The 12,884-nt window shown below is 29.4% G+C and overlaps 1 protein-coding gene across 1 annotated transcript; it reads right to left on the bottom strand.

Moving 5' to 3' along the window:
• Positions 1-1,044: 1,044 nt before the first annotated feature.
• Positions 1,045-11,492, bottom strand: LOC113514855 (ubiquitin-conjugating enzyme E2 Q2). Its single transcript, XM_031907194.2, has 8 exons — positions 11,212-11,492; positions 8,789-8,905; positions 8,432-8,532; positions 7,156-7,291; positions 6,076-6,247; positions 5,215-5,406; positions 2,913-3,140; positions 1,045-1,464 (listed from the first exon to the last, which is right to left on the bottom strand). Exons 1-8 carry the CDS (start codon positions 11,371-11,373, stop codon positions 1,433-1,435), a joined length of 1,140 nt encoding a protein of 379 aa, XP_031763054.1. The 5' UTR covers positions 11,374-11,492; the 3' UTR covers positions 1,045-1,432.
• Between the last annotated feature and the right edge of the window lie 1,392 nt (positions 11,493-12,884).

Here is a 12,884-nt window from a genome sequence, read left to right as displayed (position 1 = left end):
CTCACTTGTTTACATATATTGTGTCTATATAAATATAAGTCACTTGCCGAATGTATGTAAACATATCACGTTAGTATAGTTGCACCTAATTGGCTATTTTTTTTTTTTTTTGTTGTATTCATAATTGTTAGGACAAGGTTTGTAGGAAAAGAAAGGTTTGCAAATCGTACGGAAAAAGTACATCGGTGTAAAGCCGGGGTGTGCAACTAATATAATTATAAAAGTTAGTAATTTTCACCAGCTTTTTGCCCGCTACTTCATACGCGTAGATTTCAGAAATAGGGAAATTATTGAATAGATTAATCAATTCTAGACGGCGTATGAAGATAAAACATATACCCAACTTTAAGCTAATTAATTAATTTTAACCTTCAAGAATATTACTATTAAAACAGTATCCATTTTAGTGCAGTAGTTTTTGCGTGATACCGCAACAAACAGACAGAGAACATTTCTTAAAAATATCGTTTTGGTTTCTATTGCTTTTATTAGGACCCCTCATATCAATTTTTCTTAAATATTTCCTATGTAAAAACATCGTCTATTTACAATTTTATGATATCAGATTTCAATTTTTTTATTTCTATAAAAACTGATTAAATAATAAGAATTTCATATATTTGCTCATTTAATCAAAATTAATTTTAATACTATTGTATTTAACTAACATACTACATCTTCGGAAATAACCAACATGTGTTACGTCCAGAATAGTAGAATGTTAGATATCTTATTTTTAGAAGTGCTATCAATGAAACTGTATTATATTTTTTCCAAAAAAATACACGAATACGACATAAAAATGATTTTAAATTCCCATACTAGTACAATGAGTATAATACGGGAAATTCTATATGTTTTATCGTTTTCAGACCTATGGTTTTTTTTTTTAGAAAATATGTTTGGGGAAAATGGTAGAACACTCTTAAAATGATGCTTATGATTTCAATTTCAATCTGTATATTTTTTATATTCTTTTAATTAATTATAATGTCAATTCAAATATAATGTGAAGCGATCGAGAATTGGTAAATGATAAAGACATTTAATAAGAATCACAGGTTTTTCTTTTATTTCAATAACTAAAAAGAAATGCAAAGAATTTTCCAACTTTACACTCCAGTAACGTCTAGGCTGGCTACCATATGGATAACTTTCAATGAGAAATTAATGATTACAAAAAACGTTACACATTTAAACATTTCCTATAAGTCTTATAAAGTCTCTCAACGCCCCCACATGTATCAACATAGCACTTAACAATTACAGTACACATAGTTCGACGCAGTCTCTCAGTCATACATAACAAGTAAACAATCGGCATACGATTCTGTTGGAATAATTACGATCTGGTTGTCACTTGTTGGATTTAGTGGGTGCTCGGGCGATTTGCACGTTAGTCTTATATGTAACGGCGACGGTGGGGCCTGCATTAGCCGTCCTCTTTGGGAGGTGTGAACCAACCTGGAATAGACAGACACATATGTCGCAATCACATTTATAATAGTGTCCAAATTGTCACTACAATGTTCAATGTAAAAGAGAAAAATATAGAAACAAGTTAGAAAGAGAAATATTTGGTGCGATTTTGAACAAATTCTGAATCTGATCCAAGATCCAATACACACATATTACAAAGAAAACTTACAAAATTATATGCTTTACAGATTAAAATTTAAATATTTTATAATTATTGTCTTATATATAAAATTATCATCAATACATTACACTTGAATAGATTAGTAGCAGATAAATAAGTTTGTAGGTTTTATAAACAAAAAAAATGTAACTCAAAGAAAACAGCTAGATTTGAATGATATTTAGTAGAGTCGCACCAATCTTAAATTAACACAGAATAATTTTATATTAACTTATATAAATACAGCTGTAAGACTGGAAAGGAGTGGAGATACATTATATTTTTATTATATCATATACAGGTTATAAACTCCGACAAGTTTTTTTAGATGTGTTATGTCAAACAAGACTGTTTTTTTTTTTTTTATTTATAAACGGATGCAATAGCTTCTCTTTCCCATACTCTTCAAACATCAGTAGTAGAGAGTAAAGGACAAGAAACTCATCTTGCTTACCGACAAAAAGTTTGAATTCTTATAACAAAAATAAAAAAAAATATCATGATGACTCAAAGTCGCAGATAACTCTAGTAGGCCAATGCCCACAAGTAGTATCCGTTCACGAGTATGACGAACGTACCAGCCACCTTTGCGTTCAACCATATTTAGGGAGCCCAATAACCTAACAACAAAAATATATCATAGAAAATATTATTAAAATTTCATTGTAAAATATTGTTACATGTTTAAACACTTTAATCAAATATTTTTCAATCAATAAAAAATGCCATATAAGTTTTTAGTACTTGAGATGTTATTTAGTGATATCATATTTGAGTTCCGTTTTAATTCATCAAAGAGAGATTAATTACTTATACTGCACTAAAGTGTGAAAACTTTTTTTTTATTACCTCTTAGTATTTTAAAGTCTCAACCAATAGTTATGAAAGTGCATACACAGAATGTCATTTATTTATTTATTGTCATATATAAAACTAGTTTTAGTCCCTCATATCTGTAATGTCATGAATCTCTAAACACATTCACATACATTTGTTAATGAATCTCTATGAATATTAATATGAATTAATATGAATATTGAAAATATTGTGTTTTAAATTAAAACATATGTATGAGAACTGTCCCTAGTCTAAAACAACCTTGGCCACTACAAGGTAAAGTTACAGTGTTATAGCTAACCAATAGGTCAAAGCCTTTTATCAGACAGCTATTAGACATGTCTGTTAGAGAACACATTGCAGTCCAGACGCATCCATTGAACAACTGGCAGGAAACCATTACTCTGTGGTGAAATAAATAATATGTGGCACTTACCATTTTTCTCATGTATCTGCACGAGGCACTTGAAGCTCTGTTGTGCGCGCGCCAAACTGTACTGAGACTGCGACACGACCTTCGTCGCACCGAACTGGATACGAGCCTTGCCCTTCACAAGGGTGGCTGCAATTTGCATAATCACTGCCTCAACTGTGTATGCCGATGACCAACCTTGCTTCGTAAGCAGTTCCATGCATATCGCGCCGCCCACCAATACGTAGCCTCCTGCAATAGATAACATATACATATAGTATAAAAAATAAATGTACATAAGACCTAATAGAATAGTTAGAAGCATTATTCATGCCACGATTTATATTATAATAATAATAATGCAAGACGTGTGCATAGAATAGGCCACCCCTTCCTTTACCCTGAGTGTTATAAGAGATAACTAAGGGAACTTAATGGACAAGGGATGAGCAGCAGTATCACTCTTAAAACATTACCAAGATCTAATTGCGGTTGCCAACTCGCCTGACAAGCGTAACAATTATTGGCAAAACCCCCCAAATAGGGGGACAAATATACAATTGATATAGTAATATTGCAACTGTCAAAAATTCAGTACATTGAGATTTCTACAACGCTGTCAGCTAAAAAGGTTGAAAATAAGCAACAGAACTTAAATGGACCGTTATCAAAATCAATGTCCATTATTACGAAATCATATGTTTTACTTTTTTAATTATACAATAATGAAATTAAATGAAATTTATTGCGATGAATGTGGTAAGTTTAGGTATATTACCTATACATTTTGCGTAACCTTAACATTCAGCCAACTTGGCATGCAACAGTTTTATATGTATTGTATTATTAACTATTAATTACAAGTTATATTACTAAAGCCACACAAATTCAAGTTATTATTGTAAATTTATACATACATTTCATTATTTTTCACTCAGTTACATTAGTCATACATTTTACAAATATGTATTGCATACAATATTCTACATTCTAGATTCAATTATATAATGTCCATCCATTTTACTTGCAAAATAATCTTTCAGTGTATAAAAAATTTTGTAATTAATCATTTACATTTTTTTTTATACAACTCAGAATAGCAAACAAGCTGACGGCTTACCTGATGCAAAATGGTAACCGTCGTCTATAGACATGAGCAGTAACATGGACATAACAGAGTATACTGTTTCGCCCATGACACCCCCCATGCATTGCCATTCCTGAGGACTCAGGTGCTATTCCTCTGTACCCAGTAAATTCTCGCCATATCCCACCCTTCAAACCGAAACACAGCCATGCAAACACAACTGCTTCACGGTTGACACACGAATGGGACAGAGGTACCCAAGCAATCGACTTTTGTACAAAGTCTCCCTCTGAATGACTCCATAAAATGACTTTAAACCTTTTCAAAAAAAGATCAGTAAGCGAATATGGTAATTTATTGTAAATTCTTGTACATGATGAGTAACTGTTACTATGATATAGACATGTTTTTATGTTCGGTAGCTTAATTATACAATATTATCATAACTACTTGTACAACAACTAGTATATTACTGTAAAGTTGGATTGAAAAGATTGCTTTCAGCAATAAGACTGCCTTACTGTACTTATACAATTGTATCGTTACAATTATTAATTGTCTTGCTTATTCCCTATATTGCATAATACAAATAAAATAGACTCATTCATTCGTATGAAAATTACTAAATGTCGTTCAACAAAATATTATGATCGAAAAAGTATTATCAGAACAATTTGCTATTATTGAATATATCGTCATAGTCATAGTATACTGACGGATCTGACAAATATTACATATATAGATCCGTCAGTATTCTACGACTATGACGATATATACAAAATTATTGATTTTTGTCACTTACTCACTTTAAATTATAATTATTATACCAACAACTAAACTAACACAAATATACACATATTTATGAATAATTTAAAATTGTATTTCACAAAAAAAACCGACTTCAATTGTGGCCAAACCAGTTATTTTGATTTAAAAACTAAACAACTAAACTGATTTTACGGTACAAATCTGTAAGTATTATTCCAAATAAAAAAAAATCTTCCAAACTATTTTATAATTAACGGAGTTAATAAAAAGGAATACAATTAAATTAAGAATATAAAAAGTCCATGTCACAATTTTGTAAATATGTATTGTATATTCTCGGACCATTAGTGTGTGTGTGTGTGTAGGTACACACACTAATAATGATTAGTTCATTAGTTTTTTATCCACTACTTCGTATGTGATATTCATCCTTATATGAATCAACTATCATATAAATTCAAGAGAACTGACCTGATATAATTGGATAGACAACTCGTACAAATGGTGGCTCGAACGGGTATGTCTCTTTGAACATAATGTTCAGCAGTATTGAGTCTTTGCCCTCTTTCTCTTTGAGCAATAGCAGATCGTTGTGTAAAGGACTGTCCGGATCCACTGAGCGCAGTCTGATATTCCACTCATAGAGTGAATCATTCACTAATTCTGTAAAAAAAAGATTAATATTTTTTTTATTATTCTAATTGTTGAGGTTTCAGTAGATAAATTATCAATTTTATAAGCAGTTTTTAACAGAGTCATCCTCGGATTTCAATTTGTATATATTTTTATTTGTTACGCCAATACTTAGACAATTCTGAACCAATATTGAGAATCCTATATTAATTTTGCGACGATTAAAGTTACCGTTTTTCTTTGCGATGCAAAAGGCTTTGCTTGTTACAAAGCAAAATCTATGGAATTGTAGATGTACAATTCCACCTTCTAAATTCAAATACTTCAAGTTATTAAATCGAATCGAAAAGGATGAAATGACTGACAATAAAGCACAGATCATGAAACAACTGAATCAAGAATTATGAAATTTTCTAAGAATTTAGAAATTCTTAGGAGAAGAGATAATAATAGGTCACGCGCGGGTGAACTCATGGATTATACCTAACTTAATTTGTTAAATTTCATCTCATGTATTTTATTCATGGACTAGAAATGCGAGTTCGAATCCCATAAATATCAGGATATTATTAATTTTATCATTTATTTTTTTAAATAACTTTAATGACCTACTAAGGTGGACTTAATGCTAGTAGCATCCTCTACCAATTAACCTTTAATAATAAAATATATAATAAAAATAATAATAATAAAACACACCAATCGAGTACATATTATTCTTGAAAGAGTGGGAGCGATATATGTCTCTTAGCTCCTTCATGAGTCTGTCCGTCGCTTGGAGACTGCCAGACACACTGCCTGACAAGTAGTCCTGTCGTTGATTTTGTCTCAGTCGTTCTAACGTCGCTAAGTGTTCTGTCTCCATATCATCCTGAAGTGATGATCACTTTTTTAAATCAAGAACTTTTTGGCTAGCTTTAAACTACATATTTAGGCTAAACAAGATATTTAGGCTAAAATAACAAATTATAAATTTACGCTTCCAAATAAGAATCATTTTTAATTCCAACATGGGATTGTTGGATATGAGTAGAATTCAATATTGTGATTATGGTATCACAATATCAATTCAAATCCTGCCAGTTACAATAATGATGAACTGTTGTTTCATTTATAAAATAATAAACTAATGTATTCCGTAATTAAATGACTGTAACATGTGAAAGATACTACACTATATATATAGGTAGATCAATATCTAAGAATAATACATAATTATTTGGGGGATCATTATCATGTAAATCATCAAATCTACGTGAAACTCTTCATCGAATAAACTTTCAGCATATTTTCTGACTACTCTTTTGTTTTAAAAAAGTAACTTTATTTTTGACATTCATCATCATTTCAGCCATTATCCGTCCACTGCTGGATATAGGCCTCCCTCATAGAACTTTTTACATTAAAAAATCATAATTAAATCAGTTATTAATTGTAATCATAAACTTTAAACGAAATCAGACATTTTAGTTAATTTTAATTCGCATTGTTAAGACAAAGTTATTAGTTTTAAATACACTATTGATACTTAAGGCATTCAAAATTTTCAGGTAAATAGTACCTGATTTTTTATTGCTGATGTTTTATCATATAAGTTGGGATAGTGTATTTAAAATAAATCAAGCATTTTGTTTGTTATTGCTTATCAAGAATTAAAAACAGTCAAAGTGTGACAATTTAAAAGTGATACACATCAATAAGCGTATTTAGGGGAATCTCTATTATAATCCACACTTTATTATATCATGTTACTAAAATTATTTATAATATTCCACTAACCTTATTGCTGCGCCCAGCGTCATCTACCATCTCGAGTGGTAAGTCATCCTCTCCTTCAGATTCATCTTCTTCCGCCGCCATCTCCTCGTCTTCTTCAGTCCCCGATTCTGCACCATTTGATGTCACGCTTGGAATTCTATAAAATATAAATTTGAGAATTATTAAATCTTTTAATCGGAGTGCAAATTTAAATTAAGAATAAATAGTTGCCGATCGAACACATCTCTTGTGCCTATAACTATAATAAACCAGCAAACCATCGTAATTACACGCGGTTTTTTTTTTAAATAAAATACAGCCCATGTTACTACTGACAGTAGAACTTTTCATGTATTTTTTTAAAATAGAATTTTTAAAATCAGTTAAACATTTTTTGAAATTATGGCATTACAAAAAAAAACATATCTTAGTTCAAATTAAACAAATACATCAATTATACTAATATAACATCTTCACAGATATAAATTTATATCAACTGCTAAGATAAATTTTTTGGGGACATCTTGAGATAATTATGTGTATCCCTCTTAATATTAATAAATGTGGTGGATGATTATTACCCTTTCATGCAAAAACTGATTTCAAAATTTGTTTCGTAATGAAATTGAATGAAATTTTGTACACAAATGTTAAAATACAAACTTAACATAATCAGTATATTTTATACACTGATTTGTAAGGGTGAAGTGGGGTACAGCTAATATAAGTATCCTTTGACATAAGCTAAATAAAAAATTGTAAAGGTCACAGTAATAAATTCCTAACATTGACACAGATTAGTTCATCTCCAAGCAAAAATTCTCCCACAGGCAATTTATAAAAGCTGTTATATTAGCTCTGCCTAGAAACATTCGGCGAAGTTGCAATTAATTTGTGATAATTCAATCCATAACACACCAGATGTTCTAATTAGGAAGATTTTTACAAATATACAAGATCATCCCAGCATCAATTTAATGAGATTTAATACATGAATGAACTAATACTAATATGAATATCCATATGATTAACCAATAATAACTTAAATGTAATTCATATATTAAAAGAAATTTAAACGTAATCTCCTTTTCTACGGTACATAGATAGTAAAACCAGTTGCACGGAATGTTTTTTACATATCTATCTTATAAAATTTTGTCTGTGTTACGAGATATTCATGGTTAACAATTGATATGTATTCTACACTATAACAGGACCTAATTTGCACTATTCTTTTTCATGATTTAAGAATATCTTTAACTGAAAAAAAAAACTCCTAAAAAAGATTTGGTCTTACCTTTGCTGTGGAGCAGGATGGACGGGCAGTGATAAGGAATCCAAATCTGGTGGTTCTGGTACACCATGTAACTTGCATAATTCTCTCAATAATATACCAACCTAAAAACAGTAAATCATAATGTTCATGTCACAAAGTCAGTTTTCATTTCAATTTAATTGATTGTGATATTCAATAAATAATTATGCCAACTGAATTAAAATATAACATGCTAAAGTAATAATATTTATTCAGTACAACAATTTCCTATTTATAAGATAGCAAATTTCCATTTGAATTAGTACAATACTTTTGTTCATTTATCTGATATTGAAAATTGCCTAGATAGTCTGTAATGATAACAATCGAAACATTTACCTGATTTATAACATGATTATCTCTTCCTTGTGTATTACTGAGGATCTGGACAGCATTTGTCACAATGGGATCCTCGCTGTCAGCGAACCACACTGGTGGTGTATTAGGGTATGTCTCCTGCGATTGAATACAAATAATTCCAATTAATTTAAGCACAAGAATGTGGAAATCAACATTTTTTTATACTATGAATGACATTTGTTTTGGATAAAGTTTGTCAATTCTGTAGTGACTGTATCTGACAGTTTTACCCAAAGATATAAGTGTCAGGCATTGCAACTGTGAACAGGTTGACATGTTGACTTCCCTGGTATAATAATATATTAACAGGACACAAACCATATTCAATTGTACTTACAAACTTATAAATATGGTAAATAACTTGAGCCTCCACATGACCTGTGCAGTGTGCATTGATAATTTTATATGATACAAAAACTACTATGCAAGCTTTGTCTTGTGGTTTTATTCAAATTGTTTGCAGTGAAGAGAACCTCAGATATTTCTGTGTTGAAGCAAAAATGTGTATTTGTTTTTTTATCTCTTATTTTTACCAAAAAAGATTGTAACTAAAGAACTAATTTTATAGCCATAAAGTAAAAGAGTTATTTTAACTATTATTTTTTCTCTTTTTAACAATATTCTTAACTAGTTGTATCCAATGATTTTATCTAATTGAAATAATATATATCTTATGTTGTAAATCAGGATATAAGTTATATGTGTACCAAATGTCATTGAAATCCGTTCAGTAGTTTTTGTATGAATTAATGCAAACTTCTGTCCATCATTATACATTTTCACATTTAATTATTTACTACTAATTATCACAATTGAAATATTAATAGAATTAAACATAAAGTGACTAACAGTTAATATAATATTTATTAAAATTTAAATGCAAATATTGAAAAATACAAAGAAAAAATTAAGTGCTATACAGGGTTATATGTAATTATTGTATTTAATTATTGTTGTAATAATGTAATTTTTGTGTAAATAAAGTATAAATAAATATATTCAACCAGCACAATTGAATCTGGCTGAAAAGTGAAAATGTCCATCATAATACTAAATCTAATTCCTAGAATAAAAAAATGACTAAGTCTATCATAATTAACCATAAATACACAAAATAATTTTAATAGTGTTAATTAGCATATATACCTACATAGTGATATATTAAAATAAAACTACAATATCAAACATTCTTTGATAAAGATAGGAACCCATCTGATTAATTACAAGCCTCAGATAGTAGTTACACCACTGAGGGATTACATTTAATTTTACATTATTATTATTAATTTCCACATACATAGTATAAAAAAGTTGTAATAGTAGAAAACATATAACTACTAAATGTACATACAGCTATATTTATTTATTGAAGTTTAATAAACCTAGATAATAACAGTGCAAAGGCAACAATATATGGCATTATCTACTCCAACCAACTATAGATATAACTGGTGGTACAATATTATGAGCAATAATATATATAGAATAATAAAAGGAATTATAACTGGAGGAAGATAGTATTTACAGTGCATATCTAGAATATTATCATAGCTAAATATGTACAGCAATCAAAATCTTAATTGTAAACAGATTCTTAAATCAAATAAGTGTCTTATGTTTATATATGTAATTGAAACACAGAAATGATAAACAATATAACAATATTAAGTTCTATTTCTAATAGATAATAAATTCCATTGCAAGAAATAAATCAATATTAAATAAATTACAGGATAAAATCAATGGCATATATTAAAGATTATTTACATTTAATATACAGAAGTAATAAACTCATAATGACGACATTCTTTAAAAAAGTGACGCGACTTTATTATACAAATATATATCGATAAATTGGAAAGTTTAAAACTTACTATTGTCACTTGAACAAATAAAAAGCATAAAATGGGTCCAACATAATGTCTACATGATAAAAAGCAGGTAGAAAGGATGACTAACTCTTTGTCCCAAAAACGCGACCGATTACCGTTACTCAAACAAAACAGATATAGCATCATGCCGAAGTGTTGATGAAACATAGAAATTAACTTAAATTCATGAATGTTGAACGTAAAATGATCGATTTATTTTATCGCAAACCCGTATGGCAGGCCCAATTACTGTTAACAGATGGTTTCATATCATAATTACAAATACTAACAAACTGTACTATATATATTTAACAAGATATGTTTACTGATTTATTTATGACATACTAATGAATAAAATAAATAATAAAGTTGCCTTAAAACACAGAAGTTCGATACACTTCCGTAAACCTTGTTGACAGCCCTGCCCTCATAAACAACGACCCTTTGTCCCACCTAAAGATAATCAATAAACTTCCTTCTATTCTCACCTTTCAACTTAAACATAATAAGTAATAAAGGGTAAGTACTTACAGTAATATTCGCATGTATTTCATATTTCTTTCCATTTTTGCCAACGAATCTGCAGGTCAGTTCGTCGACACTAGCAGACATTATCTGAAAACGTTCATGGCTTTTTGGAAACACTTGTTCTAAAGTTTTGATTTCTAACTTAAGTGTATTTAAGCAAGCCATTAGTGTGGCGAAACACTAATTCTAAACTAAATAATTAATACTCGCGATAAAATACATAGGAATAATTTTACGTTCACTCCACGACCAAGCAAAATGGCGGAACGCAATGGCTGAAATTATTATTTGAAATGTATTCATTTGACGAAAGAGGGCGCTAGGCTAGATAGAAATAGCTTCGCAGAACCAAAGATAGAAACCACAGAAAAACCCTATCTATTCTACCCTAGTACTATCTTTGGACATAGATATGCACACACACACACACACACATATAATTATATATATATTAATCAATTATAGTTCATTATATAAATATATATATATCTAGATCACAATATATTCTGTAACCTAGAAGCCTAGAACCTATCTAGACCTATTATTCACTATTCTTAGCTTAGACTTTTAATTTAATTCTTTAGACATAATCTCTATAATCTGTGGTTTTCACCGAAAGTATTTCCTTTACATTAAAGGATAAAGATTGCTCTTGGCATAGATTAAGGATAGTACTTGAGAATGTATAATTTCTTAAATTAATCCTTTATGTAGTATATAAGTACATTGCGCTTAATATAACGTACTTTCGTACCACAAACATATGTAATAACCACAGAACAAATTGAAAATACAATCACAGAAACGAGACGAAAGAGGAATTATCTTAAGTAATTCCTAATTACATTTATGTGTATGAAATGTACAGTGATGTAAGAAGTGTGGGCATGGAACAGTGTTGCACCATGCAGATGTATTGTTACAAAAATATATATTACTTATTGTAGTGTCGTAAGTAAATTTAAACTTAAAACATTCAATTTTAGTTAATAATTAGAAATTAACCATAATTTATTTATTCATTTAACTTCAGTACATAATTATAAATTGTACATATTATGTAACAATCATGTTATAAAATTAACATATTTAGAAACCAAATATCTTTATAAATTTTATATAATATATGGTATCAATAATAGTGTATTTTAAAAGACTTTTAATCAAGGAGAATGAAACTCCGTTATTTATAAAACAATCAGAAAATTTATTTTTTTATCTGGATGGATGTACAGTCCCCTAGAAATTTTATTGAAATCGTTTCAGTAATTTATTTTTAAATCAAAGTAACTGTTTATGCTACAATCAGTGTATATATGTACATTCCCATTCTTAACGACTGATCTGTTATAATTCCATGATTTGTATTTTTTTTTAACAAGAGAGTAAATTTGTACAAAAGTCATTTGCATGGCAACCGAAATACACGGTTTAAATATGGGAATAAAATTATAAAGTTCAGAGGCACTTAAGTCTTCAGGAAAGGCCACGCATGAATTATAGATATTATGGATGACAGAGTAGGTATACGCTGTTGTGCACATAGTACTCATATCTACAGCGACACAGATAATATAATACTATACTAGACAGCGACACAGATAATATAATACTATACTAGACAGCGATAAGATCATGATAGCAAGTGAATAATGCCGAATATCAACGTTATTAAT

Source organism: Galleria mellonella, unplaced genomic scaffold, assembly GCF_026898425.1.
Source record: "Galleria mellonella isolate WM207_F2 unplaced genomic scaffold, CSIRO_AGI_GalMel_v1 utg905, whole genome shotgun sequence".
Taxonomy (NCBI): domain Eukaryota; kingdom Metazoa; phylum Arthropoda; class Insecta; order Lepidoptera; family Pyralidae; genus Galleria; species Galleria mellonella.
Note: the sequence above shows the minus strand (reverse complement) of the source record. Positions and strands in the feature narration are given on the sequence as shown.